Raw genomic sequence first — 24,877 nt, 5'->3', positions numbered from 1 at the left:
CAGGAAAAGAAATGAAGATTCAAATAAAAGTCCTTGATGAAAGCTTTAGCACAGGTTTGTTTAGGATTTAATGTCTTAGGTTTATGGCATATTTTTATTCAAATACGATATTCTGACAAGATGTTAGAATTCAGTTATGGCAAGTTCATTCTACTAATTTTATTCTAATTTCCCCTTTCTTCTTTCCTTCCAACCTCCCTTCCTCCTCCTTTTTTTATTTGCAAAATTTTACCAATAAGGGCATTATGAAGGTGGGAAAAAGGATGTTGTCTGAACATAAAGTAAGATTACTTTAGTAAAGAAAGTATTAAGATAGCAAAGATAAAACATGTCACCACTTAATTTCTATCCTATTTTTACTTTATTATTTTTCATATTATTTAATCCAGAAGTTGCCTGGGAACCTAAATTATCTAGGTAATTATTTTGGTACTCCATTGTATTGGTTATGTAAATAAAGTCCTTAAGTGAAACCTTAAAAAAAAGTACCAAAAAATATTGAGAATGTGCATTGTAAAAATGATTACTGAATATATTCATGTGGATAAACACACACTGTACTATGTAGTATTGGAGTATAGGAAGATTAGAAATTTATGGACCACCAGAAAGTACTTAAATTTTGTTTAAAAATTAAGATTTTAAGTTGCTTCCAACACTTTTTAAAGGTTATACCCAATACGTAGATAAATTAGGCTTGAATGTAAAGTGAGGAAAACTTTTACCTTAAATTCTTCTTAGTACTTTGTCATTAATTTGAGAAAAAAAATTTAAAAGACTATGTCTACTATTATAATAAAATATTTATTATAAAAATGATCACGTTTCTCTGTACAAAGCCTGGAGGCAAAAACACAATTTATACATTAATAATTTAAGTGGGTCTGAATGTTCAGTATCCATTCACTAGAATCATAAAGCTCTTTCACAAATTTCACAAATACCCATGTAGACTATTTTTATTTTACAGAACTCCATTTACACAGCTGATGCTATTGAGGTACCAACATTTCTTTTCCTCTAGTGTTTTAAAGATACTTCACAGTGTTGGGTTAATTAATCGACTGCTTTAAATCTTTGGTAAATACAATTATTTACACGAAAAAAATATTTAAATTTCAATAAAAACTGAAAAGTCAAATAACCTATTGCAAATCGTTTTGTATAATCAATAAATGCATAAGCCAGAATCCCACCATCAAGATGTCACTATCTAGGACTTCTGATGATAAAATCTGACAATGAAATTTACAAATAGTTTGAGATTTCTATGGCCACTCCCAGAAGCACCAAAACACTAGGCCATGAAAAAATTAAACAAAAATGTTAAGTTCAACGCATAAACAGTACTGATTATTTTCCAATGCAGAAAAGTCATTTTTTTCCTACATCCCAGTTTAAATGTCAATTTGACACAAATGAGTTTATTATCTCATTAAAGGCTAATATCTTATATGAGTGAGAGAGTCGTTTAAAGAAGTCATACTGTTTTGAAAGACACCAATTCGTCCTCTTGTTAATAAAATATCCATGAAAATGTGGATCATTTCTTGAAATAACTTGTGGGGAATATAGCAAGACCCCTGCCTTCTGCTTCCCTGCTTTTCTCTCTCCCTCCTCCAATCTTTCCTTCCTCCCATCTATCCTTCCTTCCTTCTCTCCTTTTTTTTTTTAATTCCTTCTCTACGAGTAATGTACTCGACTATCCTGTCAACATGCATATTATACCTGAACTCCCAAATGTTCCATATGCATTATAGTTTTCATTCATTAGCACTTAATCTCAATGATTCACAAATGAAAACATCCTGGCATGAAATCCTCTTACTCCTAGGCTACTTGTTAAAATTACTCCAAGAAGTATTTAAATTCTAGTGTTCTCGAGCAATTTGATAAACAGAATTTTTTACAGACATGTTAATGCTGGAGTGTAGAGAGTATAATTTAGCATATCAAATATACATCTTTTTAAACCTAGAAAATGGATGTCTTTGTATTACCGCCACTGCAGGGTAGAGAACAGCTCTTCCTACTGAGTTAGGTTCTGAGTGTATAATTTCTTGCTCAAACATTAGCTTTTCCAATCTACTGTTTCACTTACTCACAAAACAAGGTGAAAGATATTTTTGCTATCACTTTGGCATTCTCTCTAACCACCAACATCCTGAATTCAGTGCATATTTTAAAATTCGTCAGAGACTAGGCACCTGGCAGTAAGTGTTCACTTATTATGTGAAGTGGGAACAGGGAGCGCAGCATAATCAAGGCCCCGCATTTAACAGAAAAGGCTTTCTTCTGAGTTTTTACATAGGCTCAGTGCCTTGGCTGCAACTTTGAATAAAACGTTTGAACTCATTTCTCATTCAAAGTAAATGTTATTTTAGTCACCAGTTTTTCCTCTCTAGAGCACATAGATACATACAAAATGTACATTTACATCCATGTCTAATCATACAGTGTAAACTAAGCCTTACTCTTTTGAAAGGCAGGAAAATACTGGTATAATTGACACTCGATAATCAATAAATACTAATACCTTATAACGTCAACCGGAGGTCTAAAATATCAGTCTACTGCAACCGCTAGCCCATATCTTCACTTCACTCCCTTTCCCATTCTTGTTGATAAAGAGATAAAGAAGATATTGAAGCTTCTATTTTCTTTAGGATTTGATATAAACCCAAGCATTATTCTAAGCTAAAAGAATAAAGAGCTGGCTAGCTGTTAACTCCTATTGTCCTGCACTGTGCTTTCCTGGGTCACGGAAATGAGTTTTGTTCCTCTTCTTTTCAGTGTCCTGTCAAGGACTTTTTTTGTTGCTGTTGTTTGTTTTTGAGAGAACGAGAGTTCACATGCAAACATTCAAGAAGCAGCACTGCTGTAGACGCACTTTGATCCCTTAAAGTGTCCTGAGTGTCTCTCTTCACACGGCCACTTTTTCATTCGCCAGGTTCTTTGGTTCCTTACTTGGGACACACCAGTCATCAGCCTCATTGCTCATCTGATAATGTTTGAAAGCTGATTTATTAAAGACTGGGAGTTTTTCTATAGACTCAGAAGACAAAGCCTGAAAGGAGAAGGAGGAAAAAAGTCAAACCAAAGAAATTATTTATGATATAATTGATACTTGAAGAGATTATTCAATATATTATATTATTCAATATAAATTTAGAGCTAAGTAGTCAAACATTCAAATACATTCTTTTAATTGATTTAGTAATAAGAGCACACCAAAGCCCATAGTATGTTAGGCACTGTAAAAAAGAAAAATAAAAAATAAATATTATCTCTATCCTATAGGAGATGAAATAGTATATCTACAATTATAAGTTAGGGAATAGAATTTGTGTTCAATATTTACACATGTCCCTTGTTTGGATATTACTGATATGATAGAGTTGAATAGGAAAGTTATTTTTTCCAAGTAAAACTCTCGTGTCTGTGATAAAGTAAGATACCTAATCTGATACTACTAATCTATTAAAATCTGATACTATAAATACATAATCTATTAATCTTTCCCAATACTTTGAAGACTTTGGTTCATTTAAGAAATGAATGCATTAATTACTTCAGATGGCCAAAGACCATTTGACAAATAATTCCTTGGCACAGAATGGGAACCGAGAAGCTTAACATTTTAGTTGCTGATATCTGTAAATACATTTTCAGTCGAAATAGTTGGCAAATGATAAACAGAACCAGGACAGTGGCTTTAACGAATTGAAACTTTATCAGAAATAGAAAAAGCTTTAAAGTTTAAACAGAAAATGCTAAGCATCCCACTGACAACTTGTGAGCAGTCAGCTTTCCTTTACCTGAATTTCTAACAGGGTCAGCTAAAGTCTTGAGTATCTTGCTAGCAGTTGTTTTTGAGCCTAGAGTATTATTAGCATATATTTCCCACAAATTTAAGTAAAACAAAAGTATGGCTCTTCTCACGGACCCCAAAGGAGTTGTGTTTAAAAAAATTCACATGAGCATCTGAAACTAAAGTACTTATTGGACAACAATTTTGCTTCAGTGACACAGGCAGCCTGGCTCCACTTCCTTTTCAGTAAGTTACACATTAAATAGTATACCTACACACACCAAAGAGAAAGCAGAATGACTTGCATTTAACTCAATTTGGGGTATTCATCATAGACCAAAGAACTCGGGGCTGTAAAAGAAGCAAACTTTTCAGAAATATGATTTTTTCTATTGAATTCAAAGGATACCTTTAAGTAAATGATCGCATCTGTTCCATATCCTGATAAAGAGTAGAGATTCAGATCTCCCTGAAAGTACTTGGCATAGAGACGAGAAATCGGCAAGCCATAACCAAAACCAGCCTAGAGGGGAAAGATCAGTTATTGATAAAGAGACAACCAAGACTACTGGAATACAAAATGTAGGAGGGAGTTATTATCCTCCCTCATACTGATGTCCTAGAACCTAAGTAAACATCTTCTGCTTCCAATTAGAGACCCTTTAAATCGTTTCACCATTTTTAGCTTGCTTTATCATTCTTTCTCATATCCCTCATGTTGCCCAATTCAACTAAATTGAATAACTTGCTTAAATATTTCCTTGCAATTGTTGCTTCAGAACGAGGTGGCTGGGGTGTACTTAGCCCTACAATGCTTCTTACCAAAGGAGCATTCCGGGAATTATCCATCACAGGCGTCGGTGCAGTGGAATATGTATAACTAAAGAGGCGGTCGATGATCCTCAGGGGGACACCACCACCTCTGTCTGAAATCTAAACAAACAAACAAGTCATCAGAGCTACACATTATAAACAATGTACATTTGTCTACAGAAAAATGTCACCTGGTATATATGACTTTGAACTATTGCTCAAAGCTCAGAGAGCTTTCTTATTATTGACTCTTTAATTCTCTCAAGAGACACTCAAAAGAAAAATAAAGAATGGTTACCTTAATTGTAAGATCTTCTTTCCCCAAGACAACAATCACCTCAATTGGTGTAAGGGAAGGCTGGTTTTCCTGGTGTTCAACTGTTGCCCTCATTGCATTCTAAAGAAAACAAAACCGTAAGGAATTCAATGGCAGAAGAATGAAGGACAATAAATAACTAGTTTTTATGTTTAAAATAAAAGCAGCACAGAGGGCAATTCAAAATACTTATATACATTTTTAATTTAGTAGTTAAAACAGCTCTGTAAATAGTTATTTATGAATGTGTCATACAGGATGTATAATGAAAAATATTCATTTACCATGTAATGTAGCTCCTGGGAGTAATGTCTAATGGAAAAACAATTCTGCTAGTTGTCAAGTTCTCATTTGTAAGCTTAATTTAAATGTAGAAATTGGTTTTTATAGTCCATTTCCTGACACTCTCTTTTCTGTCTTTCCATTACATTTTATATCCAAACACCAAAGACTATCACATAACAAATGAACAGCGAATCATTGAACCAATTTATTGGCTTTTATAAAATTTGCTGGGAAAAAAGTTGTTACTATTTAGAAGGATACTACCTAATTCTAAATTAAATTTCAATTTGCATGTGATTATCATCTTAACTTTTACCAGTGATGGCAAAATAACTCTGTATGTTGAACCACTCAATTTAAAAATAAATCAAATTAACAAAAAAGTATTTTTTGTCCTTGAAAAGAGAAGAAACCCAAACAAGTTTTCAGGTAACTGGATGAATCTCATACAGATATAGTTTTAGTTTATTTTACCCATTTTCCTCTCTAACCTTCTTCTAGTAGGTTATCTGCTTTCTGGTTTTTATTAAATATTAAGTGAAATAAAACAGATCAGATGTTTGTAGTATAATCACTACCTCATTACACTAACATTAGAATAAGTTAGGAAACAGTATGTTTGGAGAAGAGTTACATCAGAATTAGAAGCAGATTTCACTTTTTTTAGACTTCTTCCTCCCCAGTCCAAGGGATTCTTGGGAGCATCACAAAGCTTCAGGCATTTCTCTATCTTTTGGTGTAAGTACAGAATTATAGTTTGGTCTTAGGACACAGAATAGGATTTGATTTTAACACCTGGCTACCCCAGACCACTAACATCTGCATCTTCTGATAGCTTGTTAGAAGTGAAAATTCTCAGACCTAGAAAATCAAAATCTCCTTGGCAGAGCCTAAGAATCTGTGTTTTAACAAGCCCTCCAGGTGATTCTAATGGACACATGGAAGTCTGAAAAACACTACCCTGCAGTCTCGCCATGGAATGTGGACTGGACTAGCAGCATCGCCTATTAGCTTATTAGAAATTCGAATCTCGGGTCTCACTCCAGACCCACTGAATCAGAATTTGCCTTTTAACAAAACACCCAGGTGATTCATAAGCACGTTAAAGTAGATCATTGAAGGAACAGACTGTCCTCTGAGTATATTCTAGACTCAGGTTGGGGCTCTGCCACCGATAGTAATTCTGGACCTGAATCTCTGGATTTGGAATTCAACCAGCCTGTAGGGGTGGAAGTAACGAACCCTCAATTCCTGAAGCATTCACTCATGACGTTCCCTAACAAATGAATGAATGAATAGTGCTTTGTTGGGCATCTGATAAAATAATGGGAATAGAGAGCATTGAGACATCATGAATCGGACTGTGCACTCTCAAATACATATTGATGCTACAAGGTACTCTATGTACCCTTTCGAACATAAATTCTACTCTCCTGTTAGGAGCACAGAAGCATGCTTGGGAGAAGATAGTGAGGCTTCTGTTTAGTCAGAATGTAACCAGTAGATTAAAAAAAAAAAATTGCAATTATTGCGAAGTGTCATACCTTGAATAGTTCAAAAAGCATATGATGAAGGTGAGAAGAAACATACACAATGTGGATCGGTTGCCCTGGAAATTTTTCTAGAAAAAATTCAACTCATTAGAATTGGTAAACAAATATTGAATTAAAATAAACTTCCACATCTATTTCATTAATATTTTGGACTTAAACAGGATTGGAATACTCCTCATCCTACTCACTCGAAAATCCTATCCTAGAACCTTCCCTCTTAAACAGCAAACACAACTGGTTTATTTTCAGAATGCTACTGCAGTTGCTAACTAGTGCATTATGATTAATTTTTGCCTTTCTCTACAAATCCATGAGCCAGATGAAGTGTGCAATGGGGGTGCTATAAATTTAATTACATAGATTATTTGTCTCTATTTCCAAAACTTTTGTACTGGACAACCTCGGAATTATAATTGTATGCATCGTAAGAAAGAAGAAAAATGTGTCTACAGTATAACATAAAAATTAATACTAGCTATAATTTTTATATTTTGAAACTGAGGTAGCACAGAGAAATTACACAATAAACATGGGAAAACAACACATCTGATTATTCTTGTTTTTATCACCTAAACATTAAATCTAATAGGCTAAATATACTTAAATTTCACCATGAGGCTAAAGAAAACAAAAACAAAAAACCCATAGTACTGTTTGAAAGGAAAAATAAAAGTATTATTCTTTGGTGCCCCAGGCCTTGGCAAAGTTGGAATCAGAAAATAACAAGGTCTGGCTTGATCCTCTCTTTATTTCATCAAACAGTTCAAACAGTTTATGTACTAGTATTAAGCAACAATGCTGTTAATGCTTAGAGATCTTTTTCAATATTTATTTGTACTCATTTTCAGTTTAGCAATCAACTACATTTGCACGTCTCCAATCCATGAGTTAGGCTACTCTTAGTTTGAACTTGATTTTAACTCTTGCCACCAACAAACATTGTTCATGTATAATGATTACTTGGAAAAGATGTTTACTTTGAAATGAAAGGAAAATATTATTTCAATTAAAGTATACTGTCTTAAGAAGCAACTATGGGATAAGATAAAAACAGTGCCTTGCATTTGTCATGCAATCACTTCAGGCAAAATGGGAAGACTATTTTTTCAGGTCAAGGCTGTTAGAATATGCTCTGCTTCCGAAAATGGTATATACTTATATAGTGGAATTTAAAGGAAGTTTTGGTAAGAACATTCAACATGAGATCTACCTTCTTATATATTTAAGTGTACAATACAGTATTGTTAACAATAGGCACGATGCTGTACCGCAGAACTCTAGAAGTTACTCATCTTGTGTAAGTGAAATTTTATACCCGTTGAATAGTGACTCCTTGTTTCCCCTCTCCCCGGACTCTGGCAACCACCATTCTACTCTCTGCTTCTATGAGTTTGACTATTTTAGCTGCCTTATATAAGTGGAATCATGCAGTATTTGTCCTTCTGTAACTGGCTTATTTCTTATAGTGCGATTTTTGTTTCCAGATCTTGTGGGTAACCTCTTTAGGATGGTATCTCCACTACCAAGAGGTTCCTCCTACTTCTGCCCTGCCTTCAATTCCCCCTACCCCCATATTCTGTAGTCAGCAATCTTTCTTTGATCTAAGATATCGTAACTTAGTTACTTACTCTAAATTCCAAATTATTTGTTCAAACTGTTCTTTATGAATTGTCAACTGAATATGCTCAATTGGACTTTCCAGTTGAGATAAAGAGAACTTGGCTTTAAAAGAAAAAAAGTGTACAAATTCTAGGCAAGTTCAGAAGGGGAAAATGAAACATAAAAATTGCATTGTATTTACAAGAAGTAATTATACCAGGAGAACACTCAATTTTTCATAGATTAAAATATATTTTATTTATAGCTTACCATTCACTTGTGTGAGCTTTAATTCTGGAGATGTTAAATAATACTGATCACAAAGCATCCTCGAACACTCAAAGGCATCTGGAATAGAAGTTTTTTCATAATAATGAAATAAAGTTGTACCAAGTGATCTTCAGTTTGTACATTACTCTTAATCTAAAATATGCATTAGAGTATAAGTTTACGTACATAAAAATATCCTTTCAATATTTTATAGAAGAAAAACTTATCACACTGTTTAAGTTATACCTATAGCAATAAGAATATGCATGCATACTTCAGAAATCAAATACAACATAGGAATATGGCACATTAGCTAAAGGTTTGGATTTTTTATAGTATTATAAATGTACGTGTAACCCTTTACCTTCATGACATTATTTAAAAAATATAAAGGGAACACTCTGAATATAAATTTATTCACAGAGTCACCCTGACTATATGTCAATCGCATAGTGTATATTCTCAATAAGGGAAATGTAAAAATCTAGAAATTACCTTGGACCACTGCTACTACATCACATTTTGGATCAATGCTTCCAATGTGGCTTGGGTTTCTTGTCTGTAAGTCACTAAATATAAGAACTGTTGAAAAATACAAAAAATATTGGTATAAAAATCAGAATAATAATGATCAGAACTACCATTGATAAAGAATGTGACCCAATAAATAGTGAAACATCTAGTTAGAGTATGGCTTATATTCTACACCCTTCTCTATATATTATGACCATGATGAACTAACTTACTGTGCTGGTTCATTAGCATCCGCGTAGAAATACGGTTCATGTAAAATCGATCCAAGAAATATTGAAGATTTTGGTTGGTGATTGGGTCAACTGTACAGCCATCTTTAAATTCTATGATTCCTTGTGCCATTGTAGGGACAACATTATGGTGTCTATTTCTAACTTCGATGAGAGTATCTACAAAACTAAGCCAAAATACATTTACAGTTAGTGAAAGTTCAAGTAAATTTCATTCGCTTATATTCCTTAGATTATAGGTGTATCATAAGCATATGTATCCCTTAATATAGAATTATGTCTGGAAAAAGTTTTAGATATTTATTCTAATGCATAGAACTTACTCTGATAACACTTTCTGGTCTTCTGGGTTTCTCTCGTGGAATTCCACCAAATCCATCAGGCTCTGGATATACCTATAGAGCAACAGGTGTGCTTTAAGTTTTAAAATTGAATAGTCAGATATAAGTGACTAAAAATAGAATGTCTTTTTCAAATGATTTGAAAACATAAAATAAGTATTATGTTTAAAATTAAAACTCCAAAACATTTGGAAAACAATCTTAAAAAAAAAAAGCTACAACTTTAATCTTTACCTTTCTAACTTAAAATTAATTTTTATATAACTATTTCAGATCGATATTTGGTTTTCTGTTTCATTTGTCAAATGTTTTTATTTTTTATAGCAAAAGCATTTAAAAACAACTTTTTAAGAACGGCTTTATATTTTTTCCTACTTCATTCATAGGTGAGTATAAGTCTTGAAAGCAGTAGTAAATACTATGGATTGAATATGTGTTTCAGATTATAATTACTTAATGGGTATGTAATACATATATTTCTTGAATCAATGAACAAAAAGCTGTACAGTCAATGGATTAGGGTGAAGCTCTGGTGCATATCCACTTCAGTGCATATCCTGGCTCTGTTCTCTGAAAATCTGCTCCTTTGGGTTATCTACTTTCTCGAAGCTTCAGTATCCTTATTTATAAAATGAGATTTTAATAAGTGACACTAAATGCTGGCTGTGTGCCAGGCACTTTTCTAAGTGCTCTTTAATAGATTACATCATATAATTTAATTACACTCAAATATTCCGTTGAGGCATATATTTCATTCTTTTCAGTATTAGATGGAGGAATTGAAGAATAGAGAATTTAAGATACTGATACTTGCCAAGGATTCCACAACTAGGAAGAGACAAAAGCAGGATTTGAACCCAGCACCTTCTCAGTTAATTGATTTGTATATAACAAAATCAGAATAATAGTCATTTATATCTATTTCTAAGATAGGATTCACTTAGCCATATCAAACTCTTTTATTATTAAAAATATAAAACTAAAATTGTAACTATATTATTTTTCATATTTCTTCTAACAGTAAAAATTATAACATGAAAGTATTTACTTTTTCAGGGTAAAAATGTCCATTTCTAGCTTAACGACTGCCCTTAAAATAACTTACCCTAAATTACTAAAGTTCTTTACACCTTTAAAAAGTATTTTCTATTCATATCGCCTGTTTTCTAATATTGATGGTAATATATTAGAAGAATTCATATTCAGATAACTGTCTGAAAATCAGAGGCCATTTCAGAATGCTTCACTACTTACCAGCTTTTAACTAACTGCACTGAAGCAGTATTTATTAATTGATCAGGGAGAATATCAATTTCCTTCAGAATATTGGCGAGCCTCACAGGCAATTCTTGTCGCAAAAATGCAAAAGAAGTTCTTTCACATGCGCTTTCTGAACCTATAATAAATAGAATTTGTTTAGTTTTTGGAAACATGTCTAAGTGATATATTTCAATAGCATTAACTATCTGATATTGAATACACACATTATTATAACATTATTTCCGCCCTCAGTTGGATTACTGTTTGTAGATAATTCAAGAATATCTTCTTCATTGCCTTTTTTTAAGTGATCAATATGGGACTTACTATTTTTTCTTTTTGAAAAAGATTCATTTCCAAGAAGTCAGAATGTCCCACAGCTCTTAGTAGTCATAAGGGTGCAGGGTTCAGTCAACACCACAATGTCAATGAGACATCTTTCAAAGAGTTCTAGATATGAATTTGGAGTGGAAGATAACCAGGGTGGGTGTTAGTCGTGATGTTTCCAGACTAGTGATAAATAACAGCGCATTTAAATCCTTGAAATTTTCCTTCTAAAGTTACTGCAGAAAGCTCGTAAATATTTTCAGCAGTAAATGCAAATATATGGAAAACTATAATGGTAAAGAAATTTGTTAGAAACGCAGAGATGTATCCTGTAGAGGGTGGATAACAGATAAAATCTCAATTAATTTGAGGCTACTTTTATATTAGAAATCTTCAAGAAGTACTATGCCACGAGGGGATAAAATTTCTTGTTTATTGTTAAATGCTGACTGAAAGCGAAAATGTTTTTTGATGGAAGCTTTGCACAGAAAAAAAGAGGAAAGATGAGCTCAAACCATCCAGTATCAGCAGAGCTGCAAGTGACTTCAACCTGTAGGCACAGACTGTCAGAAAGAAGGTAGATCTAGGAAAAGGCCAAGTGTGCTGGCATCGAGGCTCCAGGGTTTAGCAGGAAAGCATACTCTGGTTAGTTTTAAGCACTGAACCTAGCCCTCCCTGCACCGGGAATGAAAATTAAGGCAGTGCCCCAGCCCCAGCGCTCCCGCCCGGGCCCTACGTCCCGGCTCACCAAAGTCCAGCAGCTGCTTCATGGACAGCGGAGACGGGCTGTAGCGCGAGAAATGCTCGACCTCGCGGGGAATCAGGGAGCCCGCGCTGCGCATCACGAAGCGGGCCACCCTCATCTTGATGTCCACCGGCGGGGCAGCAGCTGGGGCTGTTTTGAGCACTAACGCTGCGAAGAGCAGAACCTGGGATCGAGGAGGAGCGGGGCGCGCCGGGGCGAGGAGGGCAGGTGTGCTGTAGGGCTCGCACACCCGGGTCTGGGCTGAAGTTCAGGGGTGCTTCGAAGTAGAGGAGTCCAGCAGTGAATCAGAAGAGCTATGAGTGGCTTGAGGCTCAAGTGCTCATCTTGCCACCACCAGCTGCCTCCTGCGGTTTTATGTGTTTCCCCGCAAGCCCCCGCCCCCCCCCATCTCCACCAGGGAGGAGTCACTGGGACTTGGAGACGCGTCCTGAGCCTGGGACCGCGCCGATTGGCTCAGATACAGAACTTTGGGGCCCGCCCTCCGGCGGCGGACCCTGCCCAGTGGCCTGGCGCAAGTGCCCGAGGCCGTGACAAGTAAAAAGCATAGGAGGAGGTCAATGCGGACATCTGGAGATAGGTGGGCTCCAGATCAGTCACTTGAGACAGCTCCCGGGACCGCGTGGGTTGGAGGCCAAGCCAAATTCTTCCGTTTTTACAAGTGTGAGGCTGTCTCAATGTCGCGCATTGCGGCCAGGAACTATTTCCAAGAATCTGCTTTCCGGGAGCTCATTGGTCCTCACTCAGAGCTGGGCTTTTACAGTAGCCAATCAGCTGTGTTCAAAAGTATGGGCTTCTCTGCCGTTGGACAGTCAAGAAGAATAAACAGCCTAAAGGAACAGCACAAGTTAAGAATTGCACACGTTAGGAATCACAAGTTCTCTGCTAAGTCTTGCGGAGCTGCCCCAAATACATAATTTTTTTCTTCCAACGATAAAAGGCCATCAATTTGTTTCTCTCCAGTAATACATTCTCTCCATTAGGTTTAACTCTGTTAATTAAAAACAAAATTAAAAAAGATAAATTTGACTCACCTTCTCCCACTCCATCACAGAATTTGCTTGCTCAGTTCCCCTGTGTGAAATGTCCTTAATATAAATCTTTGCCAAAGGCATTCTTTTCTATCCTTAAACGTTCAGCATAAACGATGTGCTGCAAGAGATCTTTCCTGATGCTTCTCTTCACTGAGACTTTCAAATATGGCCTTTGTCACTTATGACATTATATCATAGCTACTTATGTTCTTATATTGTCCTTCTCTGAAAACCTCCTACCCTGAAAGAGATCAGGGTTGGGACCATGTCTGATGCATCTTTGTGATTCCTATCCTGCTTTGTTGCCAAACTTAAGCAGTTGGGGAAGCACAGGGAAAGTTCCAAATTTCATCTCTATTTAGAGATGGGTCTTGATACCACTATGATTTATATTTTTGTATTCTGAATCCTTTGTTACAAATTCCCATAGCCCAATAAAGAAAAAAAATTAATGTGTTCCAGAAGCCAAAAGATTAAATAAAACTCTCTGATGAAGCAAATAAATTTAAGGTAAAAATCTCTTCCTTTTCCTGGATTAGATCCTAAGAACAGAAGTAATGGGAAAACATGTATTTGCTTTTTCTTACCATGTGTATGGGATCTGGAATAGGCAAAAAAATATGTATTATAAAGAATCGTACTCTTTAATCTGCCCCAGAAAGGCAATGGAAATGATGCGTTACAAGCAGTTCTAATTTAGGAAAATCCCATTGAGCACTTGGCCTGACTTAGCCAGCACTATCGGCCTGCGTGTGTGCAATGATTAAGGATCATGTGAAATCTTATGATGTTCACAGAGATGGCTAAGGGTTAAACGTGAACTGAGATCACCAAACTTTTTTCTCCATGTCATCCCAACCAAAAGTACTTATCAGGTTACTCTCACAGAGCATTACATTCTGTAACATCATTTCTCTATAACGGGAACTGGTGTTATAAGTGGCAACATTTATGATAGCTGAACTGGACAGCCAGGTCAAGCTCTTTACCCAGTTGGCTAAGACACTATGTATCACAGGCATCCCTTGCTTTTCGAAAGTTTGTTATGCCACTTCCCTTTCACAAAAGACCTGTACCTGTTTTCCTTAACTGAAAGAAATCCAAAGAGTATTTTTGCTTTTATGGAAAAGGGAGAAAAGCAAAAACAGCATTCAGTGTTTGTTTTGCAGCAAGCTTTATGGAGGCAACAATATCTGGAGCAATGCAAGTGGCACCACCAAGCTCCTTCCCTGGGAACTAAATTCAGCATCTCAGTATCAAGCTGCCATAGCTTTGAACTGTGTCTGTGAACATCTGTGCTTTGTCTCAATTTATTCTGTGCATCTGTTAGTAAGATGTGTGCTAAGGTACCATAAGAGCCTAAGAAAGCTTGTAAAGGTGTTATGCTTAGTGTAAAACTGGATGTAATTAAGTGGATGCAATTATTTGGTATGATCTGGTAGGTTATTATCTGGGTCTGGGAATGCTTAAAGATTTTTCCATATAAATTAATGGTAATTGCTTCTTCGCTTTATGCCACTTCAGCTTATGAAGGATTCATAGGAACGCTTTACTTTTGAATATCAGGGAAAATCTGTACCATGATTAGAGAGTAACCTGGAAAGAGAGTGACACTTTTATTTTCAGGCTGACCACAAATCTTGGAAGTGATCCAGTTGCTACAGAAATAAAGAAAAAGAATTATTTGGGGGCAATGGGTATGGACAAATCTGTGCATTCATTTGCGTAAAGATAAACCATGAGAGGATTATCAAATGATTTGGTGCTAGTGGTCAGGGAGGAGTACCGAAGTTTTTCCACTTGTACTCAGTGCAGAGCATCTCTGCTTGAGACATTCAATTTCTGAAAATTCGAGGGACATGTTTACTTAACATTAAATGAATTCTATACAGCTTGCCTGGCAAAACCTAATAAGGCCACTGGTAAAGCTTAGAAAATGCAAGTTGCACTTTTGCTAGAGGAGTGAGCATGTCCAATTTGACAAAATGCATCAAGATCCCTAAAGAGATGCCTATTCAATTTTTTCACCTCTAGGAACATATTCCAAGGAAGCAATTAGAAATATATATCACAGGAACTTCAAAAGCCATGATGGAAAGGTGAACAGATTTGACTATAGAATATTTAAAGTTAAAAAATGATTAGCAGACTTGGAGAAAATATTTACAAAATATGTAGCATACCAACAATTGTTTAAGAAATGGCTATTTCATCAGGGAACGAAATAGTCATGATCTGCTGTCTCATGGAGAGTATCGACTTGCTGGGGAAATAGCTGTTACAAAAAGCAAATGGATGATAAGCATATACGTTAAATTAGGACAAGGGCTATGAAGAAAATGCACGTGAAGACTATAGGGGGCTGGAACTACCTTAGATTTGGTGGGCAAGGATGAGAAGGGAGGAAGACAAATGAGTTTGTTTGGGAACACTTAGAGTTAATGAGAAACCACTGGGGAAATAGTCGTGGCTGTCATCATTGGTGAAGGGAAAGTGAGAACTCAAAGGCTATTAAGCTGTTGTTGAGAAGTGAAGATAGATGGGGGAGAGTCTCTCCCCGGTTTCTCTATATAAGGCTCCCCTCTCCTATTAGCCTACAACCATATATCACTTTTGTCCTGTGCACAATATTTCTTTCTGGAATAGCCCTTAGTTTCATTCTTGGCCTCCTTACACTTATCAAGGTCAAAATCCTTCCCCTCTTTAAAGCAACACCAAAACAAAATAGTTCATTCTTGTTTGCATCTGTAGTTCTAATGTCATCAGAAAAAAGCTAGTGAATGCTGAAACTAACACATCTTGACTTTTTGTGGAAAGAATTTTTATCTCAGCTCCAAATACAGGCCTCGCACTCTTCTCAATTGTGTTTGATGTTTGCTTTTATAAAATGAGAGGTGAGCAAAGGAAATGAAATATTAACTAAAGAAGAAAATCAAATGCATAATAAACATATGGAAACATACTCAAACTAATGAGTGAGTAGGAAAATAAGAAGTAATAAGATAATGAGATATAATTGTTCCACCATCAGACCGGCAAATAACGAAAAAGGCTAAAAGCATCTTGTGTTGGCAAGTCCTAGGGAAATGAACGCTCTCCTATACTATTTTCAGGAGTATAAAATTGGCAAATTTTTTGGAAAGCAATTGGAAGAACCTAAAAAATGTAAAGGATAGGTACCTCATTATTTCAGCTATTCCACTGCTATAAACTTATCTTATAGTTTTACCAACAGAGAGCATAAAAGTATACGTACAAGATTGTCCATTGCAGTATTGCCTGTAAAAACAAAAATTTGAAAACAACTTTTCTACTCATGAGGAAATGAATAAATAAATCATACACCCATGCACTAAAATAGTTTCTGTGAGTTGTAAGGAATACAATGAGCTGCCAGCATCCAGCTGCACCACCTTTGAGATCCACGCAGTATTTGAACTGAGGCCACACTCTTCACATGCAGCCTCCAATGACGAATAAGCGCTTAGGGCTGGCCATTTCTCCTCAATGTGAGACTCTGCTAATGGGAATTCTCTGCTTTGAGGACCTCTCCTGGTTGGCTGAGGCTTTGTCAGATTTGCAAGGTGGTCTGAGTCTGTCCCTGCTCAATTCTGCTTCCTATGTCCCATTTCCTTTCACAAGCAGCATATATGCACCACAATCTAAAAGATTTCCCTACTCAATACTTCTTCCCCCCTCTAAGCTTTCACCGGCCATCCCTCAGGCAACCCAGCTGGGAGTTCCAGAGCAAACATTTTTCATTACAGAAGTCCTATATTGTAAGAGTCCTACATAGAAGTCATTTCCCTGTTTCTTGAATGTGTATGTAAGTGGGATTTACATACCTGGCAAATGGCATTAGCTGTCATAGTGAAGAAAGCCAACTATAAGCCTCTGAAATTGCCTCCGACTAGAATAGCAAATGTAAAACAATATGGTATCCTGGTAAGAATGATGAAGATTAGTTTCATCCTTATAAGTATCTCGAGAGTGGTGGTTCCATCATATCTTCACTTAATTCATCTATGAAGACTGGCTTGAGAATGACTGTAGACTACGACAAACCAATGAAGTGTTAGCGATGATGGCAAGTGTTGTGCTCGACATGGTATTTTTGCTACAGCAGATTAATATGGCTCCAGGTACATGTTATACAGCCAAAGATGGGGTGAATGTATACTTTCATTTCTACCAAACATATAAAACAAACAAACAACAACACGAGGAAACCCTAAACCCTCTTGTATTCTGATCTCGGCATTTGCTTACCAGAGAATCTAGACTGATAGTGTACATGTTAGAAAATTATCCTCTATATTTTTTTAATTGTTAAAAGCATGACACGGACCATGCCAAACTCTCAGTCGTGGAGGTGTGCAATATTGGAGGTATGTGGAAGAAGGAAGTCTCACTTCTTACTTTATACGTCCACAATATATTCTCCATGGTATGGTTCTCAGTGCTTTATACACTAGAGCCAGTAATAGTTCTTGACCAATGAAAATGTATGAAATACACCACTCTGAGAAATGTTTCTCAGCACTTACTTGCCCTTATGTCTTTCTTCTCGCATGGGATTATAGGATGAAGCAACAGCGTGCTGAGGCACCTAGGAACTAGGTCACTGCTGTTGCTAACTATGCTACTGCCTGTTCAGGTGGTCCTGTGTGACTGTTTTGCCAGAGTGCAAAGGATTGGGCAGTGAGGGGTGGGGGTAAGATGGAGAGGGTGTTTCTAGATATAAATGCCATGCAGTGAGTGATGGTCTGGCCATGGGTATCTTGGCCTACTGTCATAAATTAAAAGGTAGAATTGGGCTAGAAAGCAGTATAATCCTAGGCAATTTCAAAGATCAGATGGATGAATTATTTAACTTTCTGTCCTCATAGTTCCTTGAATTCTTTAATCCCAGTGACCTCGACACCTACTACATTTCTGTTGCCCCTTTCTATGGCCACTTCACATGCCGATTATCAGTGAGGACCACCTCACCTCTGAAAACATGAAGATCAGTTGTTTCCTTTGCCTGATCTGAACACACCGTCTCTTCTTTTTCCATTTGGCTCATTCTCTCACTCTTTTTAATCCTGTCGTGGCAGTCATGTAAATCTTCTGCCTTCACCATCCCTTTTGCTAATGATGTCATTCATTTTCTGTTTTCCATTTCTTCCCTACCCACCCTAGATCCCCTGCTTCATTACCTCTTTCATTCTCACCTTTATCTACTTCATATTCTTCTGCTGCTTCCGTCTTAGTAATAAATGAACAGGCATCTTTATTTTCCCTGTGAGGTTTTTTCCCCCTGTTTATCACACTATAGCACTACAGGAGATAATAAGCACCCCGGCCTTCCCTAAACCTTATGTTCTAGTGGGATCCCTCTCCCTCAGCTTGTCATTACACTTCTAGGTGCAGGAGTGAACAGCGGCCGTTTGGTTCCACATAGTTCATCTAAATGGCCCTTTGGGCTTCATGCTGTACTGTCACATCTCCCAGCCTTCCTGGCCCAGTCCTAGCTTGCTTCAAGTCCTGATTTAACTCAGGTACCACCTGATAATTATTCCCCTCAGTTCATCCACCTTTGACTAGTTTCTTCTCCAGATTGTTTTGTGGATTCTCTCAATCTGACCTAGTCTCTCGCTCTTTTTGCCCTTCTTACAAACACTCCCATTTTGCCTCCTGGAACTCAGCATTTGTCTTGAAACTTCCTAAAGCCCTAACTTCTTCTCTGAATATTCCGTTTATATTCTCAGCGTAACTTGAGGACACCATGTCTCATACAACCTCTTACGTATAGGTAGCTTTTCTTCTCAACTCAGAGTATTTCATGGCCTGAAGGTGAGATTGGTGTACTCTGCCTTTCACACCTTATTTGTGACCTCTCTGTAGTCAAAACATCACTCTTTCATTCTTCTTTTAAAATCACAGGACCTTTGAAAACAAGATATTATGCAATACCTCTTGATCGCTGTCCCTTATGAAGTATTTGGCTCCTTCCTTGCCAGTATGATTCCTGCCATCATTCTTATTGATTTCAACACTACTGTGAATCATCCATTTGCACGTTCACCCTTCAATTCATAAATCTCTTCACTTATCAATATCTATGTACAATCCACATCAGCTAGCCATCTCCATGATCACACCCTTGAACTTGTCTTCAAAAATAATACCACCACATTCAAAATATCAGATACTTGCATCCCATTCCCACCATATCACTTCGCATGCTCCTACTGTATTTGACTCAACTATTATCTCAAGTACAATACCTCGGACTCACTGGGACTCCCATTTGCCTTCATTCATCCGTCTTAAGTATTCTCTTCTCTTATCCAGTGTGGACTCCATGGTCCAACATCATAGTTATGCTCTTGGGAAAACTCCCTGTCTCTCTTTCTCCCCCTCTGTCTCTGTCTCTGTTTCTCTGTCTCTCTGTCTCTGTCTCTGTCTCTCTCTCTCTCTGTCTCTCACTCACTGGGTGAACCAACCCTAGTTAAGCCATTTTGAACATACTAAGTGAGTACAAATTTCAGTCCATAAACGCCACATGTGCAAGTGTTGAAACATTTTCTTTTGCTTTACCATAAACCAGTTTAATATCTATTCTAAGTCCCTTTGGTTAATGTGAGATTTTTTCCATTCTCTCCCCCAGGATTGCATCCATGTCCCCAGGAGCTCATATAGGCCGAAAATATCAAGGCAGGTGGACGTCTAGTACTCGGTGTCATCTAGCCATCCTAGCATCCACCGAGATGTTTCTCATTAAATCTGGTCCTAGATTGTTCGTTAACATAAATTGCTGCTCCATTATCCCTTATCCTCCATCCAAAAGATTTTCTTGGGTCTGTTTCTTTCTCTCTGTGACCTCCGTCTGCTCTTAGGTACATAGGCTTCATAGCCGTCCCTCTGTAGTGACTGTAAAACATTGGGCTGGGAGAAACTCTAGAAGGCTGATTCTGGCCTGTCTGCCTAATCTTCCATGCAGCCATTTCTACTCTTGCTATGTTCCTAAGGTTTTGATGCAGAAAATGAATTTCAAAGGCCTAGGCCTTGAAGGGATTTGAAGCACGGTAAATATGTAATAAATCACATCAAGCTTTCCACTATTACCTCTCAAACTAGAAAAGATTCTCTGTTTTTGGGGATGCGGGAGAGAATAGAAGTTAAACGAAACTTGACAACAGCTCAGATAAACCCCAAGAGAGGTTAGTGTATGGATCATAAAAACCATACATAGGTTTTATGGATCTGAGAAAAAAGAAAACATGTATCTCAATTGCTCAGTAAAGCAGATTTCCCAAACTTATATAAGTATTTTTGGCTTCTTCTGTGAGCCATGATCCAGCTGCCCAAATGAGGGAGGGCATCATGGTTTTATAAGAAATGTTGGCAGAAACATACATGGTTAATACTTTGAATATTATATGTGCAAAATATATATAAAGAAAACACCTCAGAATGTCCATACTAGTTATTTTCACGTGGTAGAATTATCAGTATTTATATTTGCATTTTTCGTGTGTTTTTCCAAATGTTAAACAATGAAATGTGTAACTTTTAATCATAAGGAAAATAAATAAGTGTTATTAAAGAGTTGAAATGAAAATAGATGTAGCAAAAGAACAGGCAGAAGAATTTGGCAGATATCCGTTCAAAATAAGCTATTGACCGAACTGGAAACCAGAATTAGGACAGGGAATTGGGTCAGTTGCTCTCCTGCCTTCTATTTCTAACCCCTGGGGTATATCAAGAAGCTTGGAGATTCCGGACCTGGGGAGCCCGCATTCAGCTCTTTCTCTCCCTTATCGTTTCTGCTCTTTGTCTTCAGTGGACTGACCTTGAGCTACCGTTACCTGAAACTTTGCTTCCTGTTCTGTGGCTTGTACCTCTTCTCTGATTGGTAATCATTGCCTACATTTTCTGAGATTCTCTAACAGGAAATCTCTTTTCCCCATGCTTCCCTGTCCCCCCTCCCCCTACCTTCCAGGTACACACACACACACACACACACACACACACACACACACACAGTCCAAATAAAAATCTCCAAATAAAAAACTTGAAAAACTCCAAGTTTTGCTCAAATCCAGCCTTAGTTTGTGTAGCACTGACTAGCTGCCTTAGACAACCTTTCCTGGTGTTCCAGGTAATAAAAGGAACACAATCAGCACTAGGTCATCTGAAAGACAAATCTTAGAGGTCACTTCCTTCTGTGCTTTCTTTGCTTAACCCAGTGCAGAGGGCGGTCAAACTGTATCAACATCCCACTGAATATCCACTTAAAAATGGGAAAATTCAGTCAGTTATACAAACATTCCTTACTACCTGGTGAATTCAATCGATGCATGTGTACTGGCTTATTTTGTCTGTCTATACACTTAGCAGTGAAAGGTCAGATACCCAGATAGCACACTAAAATTTTCTGTTTGCTTTAAAATACTAATTTAAGCAAGTACTTATTGTACAAGTGGTTAGCTCCACCCTCTCCAAGCGTGGTTGGCACCACCACCAAAAGATGATAACGTCTTTTCCTGTTTGGTCTCGTTTGGCCTCAGGATTCTTCTCAACACAGCACTCTAGAGATCAGTGGCTCAGTTAATCAGGTTTGGGAGGTGCAGCCTCTTGTCACTCCCAAGCTGGGCGTCTAAGCAGCCTCATAGTTCTGGATTGCTGAGCACCCCGGCCTCCACCCTCCTCTTTCCATTGGGAAGAACTGCCTCTTAGTGGAACTGTCAACAGCGAACATGAATGTCATTCATTTAATCCAATGTTTGCACTTGCAAACATTGCAAGAGGGAAAACTGAGGCAGAGGAATATTAAGTCACCTAAGTCACATAGCCACTAGAAAATACGGGTTTTCTAAATCTCAGTTTAAACAGAAATCTTGGCCACACTCTTCTAGGGCTTGGAAATTCTAAAGGCTTTTCTACGTTAGACTTTCTGACATTTTAGAACTAAGAATCCCTATTTGTTCTCTGGCCCAAATCAGGCACTTGATTCTTCAGGGATACTGATGTTTTTCTGTTGTTCTTTCACATGTAGAGCATTGGTTAGATTTTACCAGAGAGAAAACTACACTGTTTTCAGCTTTAACAGTAATAACACAGACACACACTCCTTTCCATTTAGTCCTTCCATTTTTTTAAGTAATGAAATTATGGATCATTTTAATTCTCTTATCTATAATTTTCTGTATTTTCCAGGTGTTTTACTATGACCATGTCTTAGTCTCATAATGTATGTTTTTATTATTTTTATTTCTCAATTACAGTTGACATTCGATATTATTTTACATTAGTTTCAGTCGTACAGTATAGTGGTTAGATATTTATATAATTTACAAAGTGATCCTCTGAATTAGTCTAGTATCCAGCTGGCACCACACATAGTAGAGATATGGAAGCAACCTAAGTGCCCATCAATAGTCTTTTTGTTTTGAAAGTAAGCTCGAGGATCTGACAGTGCTGAGTTTGGGTGACATGTTTATATTCTTGATTGGAAAGGGGAATCTGTTTTAATAGTTTGGTGCTGAGTCTAAAGAGGAAGGGTGTGGGGCTCCCCTTCTGTGTTCTGTCTTTCGCCCCTTGACAGTAGGGTTGTCTCACACCTTCTTTCAACAAATAGGCACCTCAAAATGTATTGTGTATTAGAACAAAGGGATTGTTTTCTTTAGCTATGGCACTAATTCATAGGTTCACTTCTTGTTTTTAAAAAAATTAAGTTACTCTCTGCCTCACCCAGTTTTCATCAACAAGACACAGCCAGTCTTGCAGAAGCTGTAAGCAGATGCTGAGCCGCTCCCCAGCTAAGTAGGCGAAAGGTCACTCCCATACCCACAGCTGGGGCTGCACCACCTGGCCCTTGGGAGTCAACAAGGGAAGTTAAGTAGGTGAAGGGTCACTGCTGCGGAGCAGCAGTCACTTTCCATGCGTCAGCTCTCAGACATCTAGTTTCTGTTCATGGAAATACAGCTCACTAGGGGAAAGGTCACACAGACCAGAGGCAGCTCTGTAATAATACAGGCCGCCCTGGTGTTGCGTCCAAGGCAAGAGGCCAAGTCCGAGGGCTTCCTGGCCTTTAAGAATTCTGCTGCCCAAGTGGAAAAACAAAGATTGTGAAGTGCCTTAAATATCCTGTACTGAATATAGCAAAGTGATAAACAACCTGTTGACTGGCAAATTTATACAATGTAAAATAACTTTACAAGGAGAGATTCTTTTTAAAAGTGTATTGCAGTAAAGGAACTTGTCTGTTTTCTTATTAGTTGCTCTAGACTGAAGCAATGATTCCTCATCCTGCCCATGCATTAAAATTACCCCGAGTGCTCTTACAAATGACTGATATTTGGTACCAATTGAAACAATCTCTAGTTGACTCAGGCATCATAATTGTTATAGAGCATCTCAGATGGTCTAATGTGCAGCATTGCTTTAGAATCTTTAAAACATGGCCGTTCCAAATGACTCCAGATTAGGCAAAGAAGTTCTACATGTTCTAGAGCAGTGCTTTTTAGATTGTGGGTCTTGGTCAATTAGTGGGCCATGAAATCAGTTTAATGGGTCACAGGCAGCATTAAAATGAAATAGAATAAAGAATAAGGTGTGCTTGTGATGCAAGAGATTTGGGGGGCGCAGTTGGCAAGCTTTTGTTTCAGATCTATCTGGATTATGATGTAAGAGGAATCTGCTCTAGAGTCTATAAATAAAAGCTTTGCTGCCCTGAGGGTCCACAAAAGTGTTCTAATTCAAAGCAGTTGTTGGCTTTTTAAAGGTTTTGCTCATTCATGTTGTGGCTATGAATTGGGAAGCCTGCCATGACATTATTTCAAAAAGTATTGTGCAAATAGTGTCCCTCCCAGATGGTTCCCAGAATTAGTTCAGTAGGAGCATTTATTTCCTCTTGAAACATCAGGGATGCCAAGGGTGATCATGACCAGCAAATATCCTGAGTCAACTCAATAGTGAAATTCAAATGAGAAAGAAGGTGATTGCTTACAAGTCTGGATGGAATCTAGCTCAGTGTGATCTCTACTCAGAAAAATCTGAGCTAACTAAGAGGGAGCCACAAGAGCCCTTCTGATCTGTTATTATAGGGTAGTAAACAGGCTGTCACCAACAATGTTTAGAATCAACCGAACTGTAGGATTTAGACTCTGAGAGGAAGGGGCGTGTCTACTGGAGATGCTGTGCAACAGGATAGAAGACCACTGAGTTGCTATTATTAGAGAACAAATCCAGAAATTAATACAGAGAGAATAGTAATGAGGGGCTTCAATTTTTGGATGGTTTCTCTTTCTTTTAATCAATGTCATTTCCTCTTCGTTTCTATTTTTATCTTAATTTTCTTTTAAATGAGTGCTTCTGGGTTCTGCTACTTCCTTGGCTGCGAATGGATGCTATGTTTCATGATGGGAGCAGAATCTGTACTCAGTATCAATTTGGAAGGAAGTGGGAGGCCACAGAGTTATTAGACATATATCCAAGTCTCTGAATGACTGAGATTTCTTCATTGTATCTTGGTATCTCAACACAGCGTTTAAGGAAACACTTTTTTTTTGTTTGTTTGTTTGCCTCTACATTGAGGAAGAAGAATTAATGTATGTACTCTTTCCTTTAGAGAAAGCTGTCTAATGGTTTAATTTACTAGTTTAAATATTTTGATTTATGAAAGAATTGCTTTCAGTGACTGGTAATGTTTATCTTTCTTGCTCAAGAAGGAAAATGTGCTACATTCTGGC

At 37.3% G+C, this 24,877-nt stretch overlaps 1 protein-coding gene across 1 annotated transcript; it reads right to left on the bottom strand.

The window, feature by feature from the left end:
* Positions 1-785: 785 nt before the first annotated feature.
* Positions 786-12,477, bottom strand: PDK4 (pyruvate dehydrogenase kinase 4). Its single transcript, XM_039878047.1, has 11 exons — positions 12,088-12,477; positions 11,007-11,148; positions 9,735-9,806; positions 9,394-9,578; positions 9,143-9,229; positions 8,648-8,725; positions 6,770-6,846; positions 4,923-5,021; positions 4,634-4,744; positions 4,221-4,334; positions 786-3,067 (listed from the first exon to the last, which is right to left on the bottom strand). The coding sequence occupies exons 1-11, from the start codon at positions 12,200-12,202 to the stop codon at positions 2,924-2,926; spliced, it is 1,224 nt and encodes a 407-aa protein (XP_039733981.1). The 5' UTR covers positions 12,203-12,477; the 3' UTR covers positions 786-2,923.
* Between the last annotated feature and the right edge of the window lie 12,400 nt (positions 12,478-24,877).

Source organism: Pteropus medius, unplaced genomic scaffold (assembly GCF_902729225.1).
Source record: "Pteropus medius unplaced genomic scaffold, Ma_sr-lr_union100, whole genome shotgun sequence".
NCBI lineage: Eukaryota > Metazoa > Chordata > Mammalia > Chiroptera > Pteropodidae > Pteropus > Pteropus medius.
The sequence above is the reverse complement of the archived record's forward strand: the minus strand, read 5'-3'. Positions and strand labels throughout refer to the sequence as shown.

Excerpts from the sequence above, each read along its gene's own strand:
- PDK4 (XM_039878047.1), bottom strand. The coding sequence starts at position 12,202 with ATGAGGGTGGCCCGCTTCGTGATGCGCAGCGCGGGCTCCCTGATTCCC. Across the intron at positions 11,149-12,087 it reads GAAGCAGCTGCTGGACTTTG|GTTCAGAAAGCGCATGTGAA; the intron begins GTGAGCCGGGAC and ends TATTTATTATAG. Across the intron at positions 9,807-11,006 it reads GTGCAGTTAGTTAAAAGCTG|GTATATCCAGAGCCTGATGG; the intron begins GTAAGTAGTGAA and ends GTTGCTCTATAG.